General features: G+C 41.1%; 2 protein-coding genes across 8 annotated transcripts in view; both read left to right on the top strand.

Annotated features, from left to right (window-relative positions):
* The first annotated feature begins 1,475 nt into the window (after nucleotides 1–1,475).
* On the top strand, nucleotides 1,476–5,104 carry mon1ba (MON1 secretory trafficking family member Ba). 3 transcript variants are annotated; one of them, XM_048240729.1, is made up of 5 exons: nucleotides 1,546–1,690; nucleotides 2,159–2,593; nucleotides 2,868–3,660; nucleotides 4,395–4,539; nucleotides 4,765–5,104. In XM_048240729.1, the coding sequence occupies exons 2-5, from the start codon at nucleotides 2,176–2,178 to the stop codon at nucleotides 4,996–4,998; spliced, it is 1,590 nt and encodes a 529-aa protein (XP_048096686.1). In that variant the 5' UTR covers nucleotides 1,546–1,690; nucleotides 2,159–2,175; the 3' UTR covers nucleotides 4,999–5,104. The 3 variants fall into 3 exon arrangements, with proteins under 3 accessions (XP_048096685.1, XP_048096684.1, XP_048096686.1); XM_048240728.1 differs by having other exon boundaries at nucleotides 1,476–2,593; nucleotides 4,395–4,535; XM_048240727.1 differs by having other exon boundaries at nucleotides 1,476–2,593.
* A 1,369-nt stretch (nucleotides 5,105–6,473) lies between these two features.
* The window catches only part of gripap1 (GRIP1 associated protein 1), a 52,503-nt gene continuing 41,901 nt past the window's right edge, over nucleotides 6,474–17,075 (top strand). For 2 of the 5 annotated variants that reach the window (XM_048240725.1, XM_048240722.1), the window contains exons 1-12: nucleotides 6,593–6,900; nucleotides 8,085–8,151; nucleotides 8,582–8,643; nucleotides 9,023–9,049; nucleotides 10,079–10,186; nucleotides 10,693–10,855; nucleotides 12,255–12,433; nucleotides 14,971–15,019; nucleotides 15,346–15,416; nucleotides 15,596–15,643; nucleotides 15,763–15,794; nucleotides 16,942–16,989. In XM_048240725.1, coding sequence (XP_048096682.1) covers nucleotides 6,859–6,900; nucleotides 8,085–8,151; nucleotides 8,582–8,643; nucleotides 9,023–9,049; nucleotides 10,079–10,186; nucleotides 10,693–10,855; nucleotides 12,255–12,433; nucleotides 14,971–15,019; nucleotides 15,346–15,416; nucleotides 15,596–15,643; nucleotides 15,763–15,794; nucleotides 16,942–16,989 — 896 coding nt within the window. In that variant the 5' untranslated portion in view covers nucleotides 6,593–6,858. Of the gene's footprint in view, nucleotides 6,557–6,592; nucleotides 6,901–8,084; nucleotides 8,152–8,581; nucleotides 8,644–9,022; nucleotides 9,050–10,078; nucleotides 10,187–10,692; nucleotides 10,856–12,254; nucleotides 12,434–14,970; nucleotides 15,020–15,345; nucleotides 15,417–15,595; nucleotides 15,644–15,762; nucleotides 15,795–16,941; nucleotides 16,990–17,075 lie in introns of those variants that run through there. The other 3 variants (XM_048240723.1, XM_048240724.1, XM_048240726.1) reach the window with 3 other exon arrangements.

Raw genomic sequence — 17,075 nt, 5'->3', positions numbered from 1 at the left:
GGTCAATCAGTGCTGTACCGACAAGGTACATTTTCAAATCGATCATAATAATTGACCATAAAAATGTATCTTAAAAATTGTGTAGGCTATGCAAAGTCATTGAATGTCAAAGTTATTAATGACAGGAACAAATAAAATTGTGCATGAAGGCTGATAAAATCCATAAATGGGGGATAGGGTTATATGTAAATTAATAGATGTAAATACTGAATATAGATAGACAATGATTAGATAGATACAATGATTAGATCTTTCATCTTGCTGTTGTTATAATGTAATTTCATATTTAACAAGGTTCTGTTAAAATATATGCACTGTATCAAGCAGTAAGTGAAAACATGCAGGTGGGTCACTGTTAGCAAGACAGTTTATTGGGCAGGCTAATGATCAGTGTATTTATTCTTAAGCTGCAGCTGAGTGAAGAATGAAACCATGCTCTATACTACAATAGAGCATCGCTTCCCAACCTTGAGGTCGGGACCCCATGTGAGGTCGCCTGAAATTCAAATGGGGTCGGCTGAGATATTGGCTATCTTACAATTGACCTGTACATTGTAAAAATATAAATAAAACATATGAAAACCCCTATTATATCCAAGTTCATTAACTAATCGGATCCTTCATTACAATCTAGCTATATAAAAATAAACGTAGACATGCATGAGATCATCATGGGTAATAATGCCTGATCAACGTTCCAAACAAAGTCGCAAAACAACCAGGTAAGTTAGTCAAACAAACAAATTACCTTGCTAGGACATTTAGGGAAAATACCTTTCTCAACTGGATGTTACAGAGATGAGATGCGCTCTCTCTCACAACATGATGCGAATGATTGGGGTCACCAACGTTTTGTGACATCAAAATAGGGTCAGCTGCCAAAAAAGGTTGGGAACCCCTGCAATAGATGGTTACCACTGTGACACCTTACCTGAACCCTGTCAAACAACTGGTTTGTGCTTCTACATCAAAACTAGTACCAATATACCATTCAATGAGACAATCTATGTAATATATAACATTGTTGTCAGTTATGTCAGACTCCATTTATAAGACTTTATGTACTTGTCATGTGCTGCAGATAGTGTATCACTGCATGTATTTCTACACAGTGTATCAAGTCCTTGCCCCACCAGCACAGGTCCATGCATTTATTGTGAAATGCAGTTTGAAAACCCTCTGCTGGATCCTGCTGGCTGTCGGCTCATTAAGGAAGCTTTGAGGGCAGTTTTGGGTGATAATGAAGAGGAAGTGCTGAAACAGAACAGAACAGTGCTTGAAGAGGCTTGAGAGTGGATTAATTGAATTGTAACTTACGTAGGACAATGGGAAATTCAACCAAGCAGTGGAATAATGTAATAATAACAAACAACTTGATTTTAAATTTGAATATAAAAGTTTACTAATTTTTTACTACATTATTAAGTATTCCTCTGTGCATTTGCGGTCGATACAGGGGCCTACACAAAGGACACACTGTCTTCGTCTTTTGTTTTTGTCTGACATAGTCTACAATTGACCTGGCAATAGAGGACTTTTATTTTGAAATTGGAATCACAACATTCGTCCACTCACAATGGACATAGTCTCATAGAGAAGCAGCTGCAGTGTTCATTCCTCCTCTGTCACACTAGCCGGGATACAGCTGAACTGAACTGCTACTTTTTTCACTTCTGCTTTAAAGCAGCATGTGAGTAGAGTCTTTTTTATTTTTATTACTCATTATGCCGAAGGAACTATGATTTAAAAAGTATTGGAAAATCAGTGTTATGTCTGCTTTGGTAAATGTCATGACACATCAAAACAATGGTGTCTTACCAAATTCACCAGATGAACTTTACAAAAAAAGGGACTCTAGCTAGATTCTAATATATCTGGTTCTAACTAGTAATCGCTGAACTTGATCCAAATATAGGCTACATTGATTAAATAAGCCTGAGTAACTTTAAACTTAATGCGGGATTTCTAGAATGTGAAAGGCCTACTTTTAACTTCAAGAACAATTAAGGCTTGGTTTTCAGCAGTAATGTATTTGTCATTTTGGTGAATTATATTCTGATTTGTTCGTGCATGAAAATATTCACTGTTCTGTGAGTTTTAGATACCACTGATCATTCACTAGCATAAATGCACTATGACACTTCTAACAATCTACCAGTTGCCGGCAGAAAGGACATGCAACACATCTTTGACAGGGGAGACACCAATAAGATGTATGAGATCACTCACACAGGAGACATTAGTGATAGTATGAATGGTTCCATGGACTCCTCTGACCACTCATTGCAAGACTGCAGAGAGAGTGCATCAGTTAGAACCTGTGGAACTGTACAGGGACAAGATGAGGGGCCTTCAGTGCAGCAGGCTGATGGAGATTCCCCTTCCCCCTCCCCCAACGGCAATCATGAAGAGGAAGTGATGACAGACAGTTGGAGAGGACACAGGAAGCATGTGTTCGTCTTGAGCGAGGCAGGCAAGCCCATTTACTCTCGCTATGGCAACGAGGAAGCACTTTCCACTACAATGGGTGTCATGATGGCGCTGGTTTCCTTTGTCCAGAGCAGTGACGACACTATCCGCTCCATCCACTCAGGTAACAGTTCACAATCACATCCACCTCCTCTGTGTGATCTGTTCTTGCAAATGAAACCGTTTTGGGGGACAAATTCTTTGCTGCCCATGGCCCATCACAATGTAGCCGTGCCTCTGTTGCCATGGTAATTTTGGCAAAGCTGAAATTGAAGCCGCTCTGAGATTTTATTGGTAGGCCATCCCCTGTTGTGCTATGTTTCGTTTTGCTCTGTTAAATGATTTAATTACAAATATATAAAATGCTGTATTCTTCTTCCTTCCTTGCCTTCCTGCAGATGGCCACACAGTTGTTTTCATGCAGCAGGGTCCTTTGGTGCTTGTCCTGGTGTCCAATAACAAGCAGTCTGAACAACAGCTGCATACTGAACTCCTGTATGTGCACTACCAAATAGTCAGCATGCTCACCCAGGCGAGCATAACCCGTATTTTTGAGCAGAAAAAGAACTACGACCTGCGCCGCCTGTTGACAGGATCGGAGAGGATTCTGGATGGTCTACTTGACCTCATGGACACAGACCCCAGCTTCCTGCTGTCTGCTGTGCAGTGTCTGCCCCTGCTGCCTTCCCTAAGAGACTCCATCAGCCAAATTTTACAAAAAGCCATCACCCCGAATCTGGTCTTCTCCATTCTCATTGTCAACAACCAGCTGCTCACCATCGTCCAAGAGAGGACGGTTCTCGAGGATGCCAGGCTGAAGGCCACTGACCTGCTCCTGATGCTCAACTTCATCACGTCCTCCTCAGCGTTTCGCGGCGGTGAGATCTGGACACCCATCTGCCTACCCCTCTTCAACTCTGACTGCTACTTCTATGCCTACGTCGCCTATCTGAACCCTCCTGATTGCACAGTGTGCCTACTTCTCGTTTCCACAGACAGGGATGCCTTCTTTGCAATAGCAGAGTGCAAGAGGAAGATTGAAGAAAACTTCAGGGCTCAGAATGTTCTAGATGTAATTTCAAGAGCTCAGTTGTATGATGTCAGTGATGTCGGCATATCAGATCTGAGGCACTTCATGTACATGCCTTTCACCATTCCCGAAAAGCGCCACCAGCTCCCACAATTCACCAGGTGAGAGTGCACTTCCGCATTCCATTCCACTCTGTTAAATGTGAATGAACTACAATATCTCTATCTATAAGTAACTATAACTCATGCTGGCTAAACCAGTTGTGCTAGCTCACAATTTGTGCAGGCAGCATCATTTAATTATTTTTTTCCTGCTGTTTCTTTCTATGGGTCTTCCAGCAATAAGAACATTGCAGTAATTCGACCATTCTGGTGACCAAAGCTTTTTCCATTTTGTGGCATCACAGTGACAATAAAGATCTTACTTGGCTTGCAATATCACATAATTTGTATACACACAGAGACTACAGTCTGTGTTTATTGCCCATAAAATTGCCCAGCGGAGCCATTTATGCAAAAATGTGAGTAAATAAGTAGAGACCAGACTGAGAGGGCTTTGTCAGACATTGTATGCAAGGCTGTGGTGCAATAGGAAACACATGATGCCGAGAGACGAGCCCAAGGTGAAGGCCTTAAGGCCTCTTTGTTCAGCCAGCAGTTAGGTGCCAGGCCAAATGAAGGAGAAGGCTCACATGTTTCGCGTCAAACCTCTCACATGATACTGCTGGGAAGTTTGTCTTAACAAAAGCTGCTGTTATTTCCTGGAACATTACTGTGCAGTAGACCTTCTGTGTGGTTTGTTCTTTTTTAGCTTGTCGATGGTTGAGCACTATTTGGGTTTGAGAACACAAGGCTGCTTGATCTTTATACCTTCTGTGTGGTTTGTTCTTTTGTAGCTCGTCGATGGAAGAGCCCTATTTGGGTTTTGAGAGGACAAGACTGCTTGATCTGTATCGTCACATTCACAGCCGGATACACAGCCTTACACAGCCACTGAAAATAATCTATCATGTTTCACAAAGAGAGGTGTTATTGGCGTGGGTACGAACCTTTGCACTGTTTATCAAGTAATTCAGATGAAGTGGGCTTTTCTTTATACAATAAAATAGTAGCCTATGATTATGCAGTACAAAAAAAACTTTTAAACCAAAGTAAGGAAGTAAAATAATTGAATACTTCAAATCAAGATTTCAATTAATGTTTAGTCTACAAGAAACCTATGTTTAGCAAAACTATTTTTGTTTGAAACCATCTTCTTTTCTTTAGACTACCAACAAGTTTGAGCTGTATGCCTGCTTTAGCCCTTTTGTTACAAAGTCATCTGCCATCAACTCTGTCACCAAGTTATTGCGCTGGATTAAAAAGGCAGAAGATCGACTCTTCATCCGTAGCCCTCTGAAGTACTCCACCGTAGCCAGCACGAGAGTGAACTCCAGTGATGGGCGGGGAAGCTCAGACAGACAAGAGGCACCAGATGGCAACCTGTTGTCTCTTCTATGATCACACCTACGTGGTTTAACCACCAAACAGCCCTACTGCAACATGAGACACTTTGAGCATAATAAAATATAAATTTGGTTATGACAACCCATAACTGAGCATTGAACTTTAAGGGTGGTGTTTGTGTGTGTCAGCCACGTGAGTATCAGATATAGCAGTATATGACCATAGTCTTGTGGTCATTACTAAAGTATTTATGGACACTGTTACAAAACTGCATGCTATATTTGTTAAGCAATGATAGGCTTACCTTTTTAAAACTGAGAACATATATTCTACAGGCCTATCTTAATTGTATGTGGTTGCCTTGCTTGTACCATTTATATGACTGTGTATAAAAATCACAAATAACATTTTATTTAACATTTTGAAAAGAAATGAACAACAGAATGTAAACATTTTTATAGCCTATTTGTTTGTTGAGACTGAGAATAATTTATTGCCAGGTAAGTCAAGTCATTGGGTCATTGTGGACATGGGTTGCAAGCTGTTGTGGAACCAGAGGTGGACAGTACTAAGTACATTAACTTGATTACTGTACTTAAGTATGATTTGTGAGTATCTGCACTTTACTTGAGTATTAATATTTTTGGAAACTTGTTACTTTTACTCCACTACATAAAGACAAATATTGTACTTTTGACTCCACATTTGAAATATGAGCATACTCGTTACTTTTAACCACATTTGACTTTTTAAATGCAATAATGCAATAGACCATCTTGAAGTTCATTTTTTGGGAGAACGCAGACAGACCTGTTAGCAATTGAGATTTGAGAAGTGGTCTGATGTTAACCAGGCTACCCTCCATGATCATTGCAAAAATGGATTGAAATTAGACAATCACCTTGCATTCACCACATAGCTAGATCTCTAGCCTTATTAAACAATAAATAATCTATTCATAATTGAGTTATCTGGTTTTGTATTTGGCCGTGAAAATGTTTTAGATTTGAATGTTTTAGATCAGAGAATGAATAATAATTTAAATTATTGCATCCATTTGAACAGTTGCAAAGTTGTGAAAATAGGTAAAGTGTTTTTGTTGGATGTAAGGCACTAAAAGTCTCTTCACCGACCAAAGGATGCATACCCTATTAATGACCAAATAGACATACATGTCAATACATTAAAAAGGAAAACTAGGCCTAATTCTGAATAGGCTACTTAATTATTTTTAAAAGCAAGTACTTATGTAGGCTAGGCTACTTCAACTTAAGTAGCCTAAAAATCTGACTTAGCTTTCACTTGCATTGGAGTAGCCTAATATTTGACAAGGTGCATCTTTCACTTAGCATTGTGTAGGCTACTTCGTCTACTGTGTGTGGAACACACACCTCCTCCAGCAATTAAATAGCCTAGGTCTATAATAAACATAAACCTGGAGGCTCTCCACAATGAATAGGCACGATTGGCATTTTTTCTATTCCATTTCCTATGCCTTTGTGGGCATGAACACACGTGACCAATGCAAAGGTTGAGCGAGCTATTTTGTGTTTAGTTCAGTGACAGGTGGTCTGCTGCAATGTTTGAGGTCTTACCTCCATCTGCAGGACAGGTGCAATCACTACATTACCTTGCTTTTTGCACAGATGTCAGTGTTTACAGTGGAAACTTCTAGGCTATTAATGTTGTCTGTGCATTGTAGGCTAGGGCGCTTCCCAAAAGTTTGGCAAAAGAACTGGTTGTAGCCTACATAGACGTTAAACAATGCTTTTCGTATGGCGAGCAACCTTAAAACAAACCTAAATTGCTCACTAGCTAATATCCATCATACTCCCTCACTCACCCAGGCTTGACCCCCGCCGCCAGGACCAACCGCTCGGTAACGTTAGTCCTTCCCGAGCTCCGTAAGTGAAGATGGCGCAGGCACTATCGGAAGAGGAGTTCCATCGAATGCAGGTAACCGACCTTGTTGACAGGCATGCCATGCTCTTTCCACACATTGTTTGCTAAATGTTTAGATTAATGTTGTAGCCTGGGGTTGTCTTTTGACTTGTACGCCTGGTTGCAAAAATGACACATGAAACACAGAGGCCAAAAAAGCCTTGGAATTTCCTACACAGTGTTGACTGAAGACGGAGAGAGGTGGTTTGACAAGCCTGTGATGATGGTGGCAAGATGGCTAGCGGTGTTAGCTGGTGTTGCTACTAAGCTAGTAACATAGGAACCTTAAGTTAAAGGGATAGTTTCGCGAAATTGGCAAAATCTCGAATGTCACAAACGCACGCCACTGGGACTCTGGTTATGTATTTATGTGTCCTTGAAAACCGTAAACTGTAATGTTAGAAAATACATTTATATCACAATTTTGCTTGCTGGCTTGCTAACTAGCAAGCGGATGTTTTGCTTGCTCACTTCCTCAATTGAATCCAATGTATTTAGGATCAGAGCTATGCTAGCTACCTGCGTACTGGAAGCTGGCTAGCTTGTGGCATTTGCACGAAAATGCAAAAGGCCAAGGTGTCACGTTGAATCGGGAATTATATATTTGCTTCAATGTCAAACTACCTCACCAGGTTGTAGACAAGAATGTCTGGACAGGAGTCGAAGTGTTTAAAATGTAGCTAATTAGTCCCGAGCTAGCTTCTAGTCGTCTAGTCAGCTATTACTAGCCTAAAGTTAGCCAACTAGCAAGGTAGCAAATGCCACTCAGCTTGCTGTTTGTTGACATCCTTAATAATTTGAACCCCGCAGTAAAACCCAACTCCCAGGTGGAACCGAACCAGATATTGGAGCATTTAATTGGTAGTCAGCGCTTAATGACGTTTCGGAAAACCTAGCTTTCCTGCAAGATTGCAAAAATGAATACTGGAGGTATGCAAACTTGCTGATGGGAAAATGTTTGACAATGTCTCAGGAAGCTTTAGGCCCATCTCTCCTGCTTTCAATTGAGTGACTTAATTAACGTGTTTGCTCCCTACAGTGTGTTTCTGCAATTAGTGGTAGCTTACCGAATTTGAAGTGATGACCACACTTTCAGTCCTACAAATCACATTGATCAGTGGATGGATTTGAACATGAAACATATGGATACCCTGTTTTCACTTTACTGTTCTAATTACATGTTGAACATTTGTTCTCAGGCTCAGCTTCTGGAGCTAAGAACGCAGAACTACCAACTCTCGGATGACCTGCGGAAGAACTCTGCTGGTAAGGAGCCACTAGCCTACTGTGTGTTTGTGCCTTATTATCAGGTTAGGCCAATGGTCACTTTTAGTTAATGGGCATACTTTTTAGCATTTGTTGATATTGTTTCACAAGCTGAGTGCTTTATCCACATCTTTGCTTGTCTTTTTGAATTGAATTTGAATTGAATTTAATCTGTGCTTTTTATGAAAATCATTTGTATTCTTTGAATGCTTTAATCTTTTATTTGAAATCTATGATGAGAATGCTTTTATGTTTGGAAGTTAAAGTAGACCACAAGTAGGAATGTGAAATCGACTTATCCTCATGCTGTGTGTAACTTCTTGCAAGTAAATGGTTCTAAAATGTAGGCTAGTCAGTTTCTTGGGCATGAGTGGATCATTATAGGAGATTTCTTTTGTCTCTCTTAATATGGCTTTTTTTTTTTTTGCAGAGCTCAATAATGTCAGGCAGAAAAACGTTACCTTGGAGAAGGACTACATCAAAGCACAGAAGGTAAGATACTTCCCTTAGTAATAATTTTAATGAACACCAGTAATTGATACATTTATTTCAGAGTGTTTAATAAATTATGAGACAGTGACCACCAAGACCAATATAGTCATAGTGTTTGCTTAAGGTAAATATATACAGTCCCTTCAGTTGGAAAGACTTGCTTAGTATTTCAATGGCTGTTTCAAAGGGTATGTAGGTCATGACATAATAAATTATCTAATCAATTGTATGTGTCTTGTAGAGTAGGTCAAGAGTGAATTAGTCCAATTTGGTAATGAAATAAATGTTGATATAGTTACATCTAATAAAACTCAGATTTTGTTGACTTGCCCTAGATTTTACTCTCACCACATTTTGTTTTTATTTATTTTACCCAAAGGCATTGAACAAGAGCAAGAAGGCTCAGGTAAGGCTTTTCAGTTTCAGTTTCAGTGATAAAGGATACTGATTTTATTTACATGTGTGTCAAGAGTATGTTTAACTCAATACGTTTTTAAAGAATGTTTGCAGATGAATAAATGAAGCAATTTTTATTCAGCTCGGTCTTGCACAGTGTAGTGCAGCCTCAGGTGATGCAGTGAAGCACTCATACTGGCTTTATTTGACAATCCCTCTGGAATTATAACTGATGCAGTCATTCAAATATTGTTCAAATATTTCAAATATTTTGTTTATGTATAATACAGTCTACACTTAGAGAAGTAGTTTCTTGCTGTGACTGCCGCAAGTTTTTATGTTCAGTTCCTTTAGTTGGAAATGAGAGAATACACTTGTTGCTGATTGTCATGTTTGGAATTTGTCTATATGTGTATAGAAGCAGAACAGAGAACATCAGTTGACCTGTGGATAGATGTTTAACCACCTTTGTTTTTCTCTTTTTGTTTTGAAGAGAAATTATGAGCAGTCTTTGTGTCCATTTCAGTAATGGACAATGTGTTAACTTAAGTGTTTGTTTCTTTACCAAAGAGAGGCTGACAGCAAGGCTATGTTTTATTGAAAGTCTGTTTTGCTTTTGGTAGTGGGTTTAAGTCATTTGTTATTGTGAGGAAATAGGATTGAGTATATGCCTTGAGAAGGGATTGTCAGTCATCTCTAATTGTGAGGATAATATCTGAGTCCATAAGAAGGCTAAGTGTCAGTTGTTTCTTGTGATGTATTTGCCGATGCACCTGCATTTGACTAATTCTCCATAATCTTTCATTGTTAAACTTGAATGCGTCTTTTTTTGGCTGTGATGGCCAGCTGTGTCTCTCTGTGAGTCTTCTCCTTCCATCTGCATATTAGGGGGTTGATCATCATGAGCACTGTGTCTTTGTGAAGCGGTGATTGTCAGTAATCTGTGAAATGTGAGGCCTCAGGGTCTGTGTTGGAGCGGTGATTGTCAGTAATCTCTGCCGGCCCCTGCCCTAAGCTGATCCTGGCTGTGTGCCCGCAGGAGGTGGATGCCTTGCTCAGCGAGAATGAGATGCTTCAGGGGAAGCTGCACAGCCAGGAGGATGACTTCAGACTGCAGAACAGCACCCTCATGCAAGAGCTGTCCAAGGTGCTGGAACTTGACTACCCCACTCACCCCCACTGCACACAACAAACCTCTTTCATCCCCCATAACTAAACATTCCACAATAGATTACAAATATGAATGCAGTTTTAATTCGTACACATCCACCATTATATACATATATACTTATATAATATTGTTTGTTTATTGTGTAAATATTGGTTTATAAAGGGATAAATAATTATACTGGCAAGATATATCATTTTAAGTTTTGTTTACTAATATTTAGTTTAGTTCACCATGGTTCCCAAAACATGTCACCGTGCTTATAGGAGACATGTATGTTAATGTATCCTTTTGGAATACTCATTAATTTATAGCTCATGAAAGGTAAACCATTTGACCTGTCTGAGTCGATACCCAATCCTAGCACTCTTGTCTACTCTTCCATATCCTACATCTTTTGGTATCTTTTTTTATGCTCTACAACCTGTAGCCAACATTTGGCGCATGGTCTTGATAGAATTCCACTGTGTTTGCTCTCACCGTAGCTGTGTTCCCAGATCGAGCAGCTGGAGCAGGAGAACAAGTCCCTGCGGGATGGGAAGGGCCTGCAGGCCACGGCCCCAAGCCCCGTGTCCTCTCCTGGGCCCGTGGACGGGGAGCTGCTCAGGCTACAGGCCGAGAACTCGGCACTGCTCAAGAAGATTGCAGGTACCTGGGCAGAGGCGTGCTGCTTTCTTTACACAAATGCACCTGAGCTGGCTAAGCAAAACAACTGACTGAAAATGACATTTTTAAAACAAGAAATTGAATTAATTGAAAACCAAGTCAATCAAAGACACATTTACAGCTTTAAAGTGTATTAACTTTTATCTGGAGGATTATTTGTGTTCATTTTTTGTTGGGCAGCTTTCAGAAGCAGTGTAAAGCACTGATATTTTGTATTGTATACCATGCATCATTATGTTGTTAGCAGCAGACATTAACAGGGCAGCTACAGGGGCTCTAAGGGCTCTAAGGACCTCAAGTGATCTGCTAAAGCAATCAAAACTTTACGGCCCTAGGCCACAGAATGCTTTCTAATGGGTCTGACATCTAATACCTAATATCTCAATGTCTTGCCTTGTCTTTTGGCTGCTGAATGTTGCACTTTTTTTGCCGTGTGCCGTCACTTTCTCCACTGCATCAAAGACTAAATTAATTGCTATGATTATTTCGATAGGCCATAGGCTACAAATTAAAAGCGCTGTTGGTCGGACACAAAGCAGAATATTGAAATAAGGGGGTACCAAGGCCACAGTGGCCTGTGAACCTTTGATTGTCAAAGGAGCATCATGGTCAACGCAGCGTGTCGTGGCCACCGTAAAATTCCAGCTCTGTTTGCAACGCTGATTGAGTCACATTATTGGAAACGACTCCGGTCCATGGCACTTTAACTGTTTAATAAACTTCTTACTTATTTAAGAAAGTTTTGGGATAAACAGGCATTAACTATTTAACCTACTGTATAAGCATTTCAGCCATGGATTACTTGAACCATACAGAGTGGCAAATACTACTGTTATCATGATAAATGGGCTGCAACCACAAAAGACTATCTCTTTTCCCCTCTAGCGATAACTGTAATGCTCGCTCTTAAAGTATGGATTGGTTCTGCTGTTTAGTGTACCAGTGGTGTTTGGCTGTACAGAATGGCCAGTCGTTTCACTGGGTGATTTTTATAATAACGTGTTAATGATTTTAAATGGACTGTGCTCCAGAGTTTTCTATTGTGTTGCCAGACATTGAAGCACCCTGTGGTGTCAGCATTCCCCGTGAAGCGGACTACATATCAAGGCTTTAAAACTCCACCCTGCTGGGGCCAGATAACGGTTAAAACTTGAACTTTGATTATTTGTTGCATTTACAATCTCCCCCTGGAAGCACCCCTGTCAGCATCAGAATGTAGCAGCTTTGCACTGCTGATTGAGTCTGTGAATTGAGAGGGTTAGCTCTTTCATAGTGCATACTTGTGTATGTTCCCTTCTGCCCCGGCTCCCCAGCCTGCCTTTCATGTGTAGGCTTGCTCTCAATCATGCATGTGTTTGTGTTTTTGTTTCTTCCCACTCAGTCCTTCAAGAGCGGCAGGAGAGCCAGTTGAAGAGTCCGCGGGGAGCCGAGGTCACAGACGGCAGTGTGGCGGTGATAGATGGGGCTGTTGACAGTAATGGGGTGCAGCCGCACCCTGACGCCAGCGGGAGTGTGGGCATGGAGGATGGCGAGACTGGTCACAGTGATAGGCTGGCACAGGTAAGGAAGACAAAAGTGGATTAAAGGCTTTTACACACTCAACGCATTGGTCACTGCGTGCAGAGTGTGTGACGTCACCAAAGCGCTATAAGCATTTATACTTGCGCTTTGGCCACGCGACACTAGTTGCCAAGTCTACTACAAACCACCTACCCTCTGATGCCCAAAGAATTCATCTTTATTATTTTTCTAGACTACTTTCATTCACGTTGTATGCGTTAATAAGCGTTTTAAGTTTATTTAGGATGTTGGCTATATGAAATGCTGACATGTCAAGTCATTTTTATTTATAAAGCGCATTTAACATGTACTTAGTACAATCCAAAGCGCTCCACACACAAGACATTGACACATAAAGACAAACAATGCTGGACGGAGCGGCGTAGTCACCAGCGTACCTGTGACATCAAGACAAACAAACAATTTACAAAATAACAAAAGACACAAGACAGGTGCCGGACAGAGCGGCGTAATCGCCAGCATACCTGTGACATCACACCAAGACATAGGCTACACAAATAAACAGACAGACAAATAGACAGTGACAGTAAAGCAAGCCTGTCTTTACAAAGACAATAGGCTTACAGAACAAGACCAGACATAAAACATAAAACAAACGGACTCAGCGCTCATGCAGACAAAGACAAAGACAAACAGAAAAACACTCAATAAGTCCGCAGGCAGGTGATGATGCTTCGCCAGCAGTTTAGTCCACAAGTCCCCTTTCAGCCCGGTGAGCAGATCAGCCAGCAGATCAGAAAAAGCGCCTACAGATGCTCATTATGTTCATCTTCAAGAGTGCACACTTCGACAGGACACATTTATACATAAAAAGACGAAAAAGACAAACATTCAAACATAAACAAGAAGTGTTGTCAGTGTCAGTCTGCTATTGTCTGATGTTTCACGTCACACTCACTGGGAACGTCGGGTATATCGGCCACTTAAGTCTGTAAACCCTTAGAACCCTAAGCTGTTTTTAGGGCATTTTCACTACCTTTATTCATAAGGATTTATTCTGGTCATTGTAAGTGCCACACACACATATTATATATTGTTTTTTTTCAGCAGAGTCTAGGCTATCCAGATCCAGATCATTTCATGTATTAGTACTAGCATTTATTTTTTTTTTTTTTTTTTTTTTTTAAAGAATTAAAACATAAAAAGCATATTATAAAAATTCTTATATTTCCACATGTATCTCACCACAGCAAGATCATAGCTCTACATGCATTTCATGTGTGTGTAGGGCAGACTGTCCTGAAGCGGGCAATATAATTGCCATGTTGGAGGGATACTCTGGGGCTGAGCAATTTCAGAAATATGTGGTGTGTGATTTACGGAAATAAATGCCATTTTTTATTTAGTGATAAAAATGACCTTTCTGCGCTCCATATCTGTGACACGAACTGATCTGACCTGACTTGACCCGAGGTTGCGTGTTAGTCTGCATGCCTATGGTGTATGCACTCATGATGATTCTCAACTTTTTACTGCATTGCCATGAACAAAGTACAGGCAAAAAAGGTGTTTCTTTGTTGAACAAATTGGGATGCAATGTGAGCCTTGAATTGGATGCCATGCAGGAATTTGCTAGGATCTCAAAACCGGATTATGAACATGCTTTGCCATAGAGAAACACACGATAGCGTTGGATTATAAACATGCTTTGCCACAAAAACAGACAAAAACGTGGGGTAAGTCCAGCAATATGAAGTTATTATTTTGCTGTCACTTCGTTTGTTTCATGTACTTGGTATCAAATGATTGCTCTGAGTCTCCTCTTTCATCTGACATGCGTGGCATATCTGTCCGATCACGGGTCCGCGAGTAATTTAAACGAGAGTAATGGGTGTGCAGCGTTGGTTTGTGTACATGACATTATTATTTTGCAGTCACTTCGTCTGTTTTTATAAGCCAGAAGGATCGATATACATGGTACCAATGGATAGCACTGTGTCTCCTCTTTCATCTGATATGCTTGCCATATCGATGCGATCACGGGTTCGTGAGTAATTCAAAAGAGAGTAATGGGTGCGCAGAGAATTATAGACTGTAAATATGATGCAATTTAATTTCATGTTTTTTTTTTTTTTTCATACTTCATCGTACAGACAAGCGTGTAGTCTCTTTGGAAAGCCCCACTTCTGCTCTGTCATGCAATAAAGGTTTCATCTCGCTGCGATAAACGGATCCGGAGCAATTTAACAGAGAAGAAAGGGTGTGTTTTTTTGACGCATTTTGCGTCAATCGGGTTCTAAGGGTTAATGAATGCTAAAAAGTGTATAGATAGATAGATAGATAGATAGATAGATAGATACCTTATTGATCCCCAAGGGGAAATTCAAGAAATTCTGGTTTACAAGGGTTGGTCTGTGATTTCAGATCCTTTTACTGTGCTTCTTGTGTCTTATGAAGCTCTCAATGAGATTCAGATTTGAATTTTGACTGGACTTTGATTGCTCTTTGATTTTGTCCCTTCCTAACCTCCTCTTTCCTTCCCTCCCTCCTCCCCCCTCCCCTTGTCTGGAGTGCAGGCAGAGGTGAAGTGTGCTACTCTGGAACAGCGGGTGAATGAGCTGAGTGGTGAGTACCTACCTACCCCCTTTAACTTCAGTGCATCTTCTGTGAAGTTGACTAGGAGAGCAGTAGAGGTGAACCCGGCCTCTTTTGGCTGGAGCTGTCGCTTTCGGGCTTGTTGATGTCACAGAATACCAGTGATTACACTGTTCAGTGCACTTTCTCTTGATCTATTCTAACTTCCCACACAGTATTACAGCATCTATTCACAAAAACACAATAACACTTCCCAACACAACAGGGGGCAGCATTTTGACCAATATTACAGACATGTTTTTAATTCTAACATGCATTTAATTGCTGATGCTGAATGTGTGTGTGTGTGTCATCAGAGGTTGAACTCAAGCTGCAGACTGAGATGGAAGAGAAACTCCTGCTGAAAGGGCAGCTCCATACTCTAGAGGTGAGGACCCACCCCCTACCCCCACCTAGGGCACATGAAACTTCTGCGAAACACTGTGAGCCCAGTTACACAGAAAACCTCACCTGCTCGCCCACAGTAAAATGCAGAACTGATATACTTCTTTTAAAAAAATAACTTATTTATGTGTTTGTTTGACTATGTGTTTTCTTCCCCACCAGTCCTCCAAGCAGGCCGACGTGAGCAAACTTAATGAGGAACTGGCAAAGGTAACCTCAGGCCTTCTCTTGTGTTCAATCCGCATTTCCTGACATGCTGGCTTGTGCCTGTTGGTGTTGCAGTTGTTGCTATGGATTTGTGAACTGCATTGTTTGTCACTTTGTTTCAGCTCACGGATAAACTGAAGAAAAAGCAGGAGAGGTGAGTAATGGTTGTGCTGATGGTGCAGCCTGCTAGGATGCCTCGCTTTGCCACGGTGTGTTCTGACTTCCATAGGTTACAGTTTGGATAATGAGATTCTGCATCTGTATGCGAGTCACACCTGGTGGTGGGACCCGGAACAGTCATCATTGAAAGAATACTTCCGAGAGGCAACTTATTATTTCTGTACGGAGCATGAATTTGTTTTGTTTGCTTTTCCACTGATTGGTGGTTAATGGATCATTTTTGCCCCCCAGACATGATGGGCTGTAGCTGAGTTTTTCTTTTCTTTTTGAGAGAGAGAGAGAGAGAGAAAGAGAGAGAGAGAGAGAAAAAGAAAAAGAAAAAATCCTTTCTGACTTGTGTGCTAATCTGTGACGGATCACTTGCGGCCGGTCAGGTCTGCAGCTCACCCCCTCCCCTGCCTTCTGAACGTGGGTCCATTTTTAGGGGCTGGTTGTGACGCAGGACCTCTCTCTGTGCTGTGGGACTGGCCGGGTGATTGGGTGCGGTGGGATGGGAGAGGAGCGAGGAGTGTGGGGGTCCCCTGCGGAACCAGGGCAGTGGCCCTAGTGTACCGTCAGCAGACGAGAGTAATGAGTCTGAACCTGAACTTGTTGTGTTGGCAGTGTGGCAGGGCAGTGTCATCTGCTGCGTCTGCAAACAGCACAGCCCACAATCCACAACTCACAACTCACCACACACACACACACACAATGTGACATGTGCTCTCACACAGTCGTCTTCTCTCACACAAACTCATAAACAGACACAGATAATCACTTTAAAACACAAACAGAAGCCACTTACCAGAGATACGAACACACACATTTGCTTTCGCATAAATACGCACAGACACAAACACAAATGCACACACAGTGGGTTATCTGCTGTGAAGACCAAAGACCGTTTCACATAAAGACCACAAACATGTTTCTAAATATGAACATGGACAACACTCTGCAATGCACAGGAAACCCACAACGAACATGAATCCTTTTCAGAAGTTAACCATCTTAAAACATCAACGGTACTCAGGCCTGTCTTCGTATTGGATATAGTGATGTATTCATGTTAACAAATACAATGTGCTAAAGAGATCCTCACGTCAATATTACTCACTCAGCTATTCTATAATTCTTTACAGCTTTTTGCGGCTCCAAAGCGAAAAGGAGGTTCTCTACAATGATAGCAGGTAACACTGTAAAAAAGCACACCAAACAATGTAATCCATTTTTCATTCATTCGTTTTCACTCTGTCTGTTGAAGTGTGTCCATATA

The sequence above is a fragment of the Alosa alosa genome, chromosome 4 (genome assembly GCF_017589495.1).
Source record: "Alosa alosa isolate M-15738 ecotype Scorff River chromosome 4, AALO_Geno_1.1, whole genome shotgun sequence".
Taxonomy (NCBI): domain Eukaryota; kingdom Metazoa; phylum Chordata; class Actinopteri; order Clupeiformes; family Clupeidae; genus Alosa; species Alosa alosa.
Note: the sequence above shows the minus strand (reverse complement) of the source record. Positions and strands in the feature narration are given on the sequence as shown.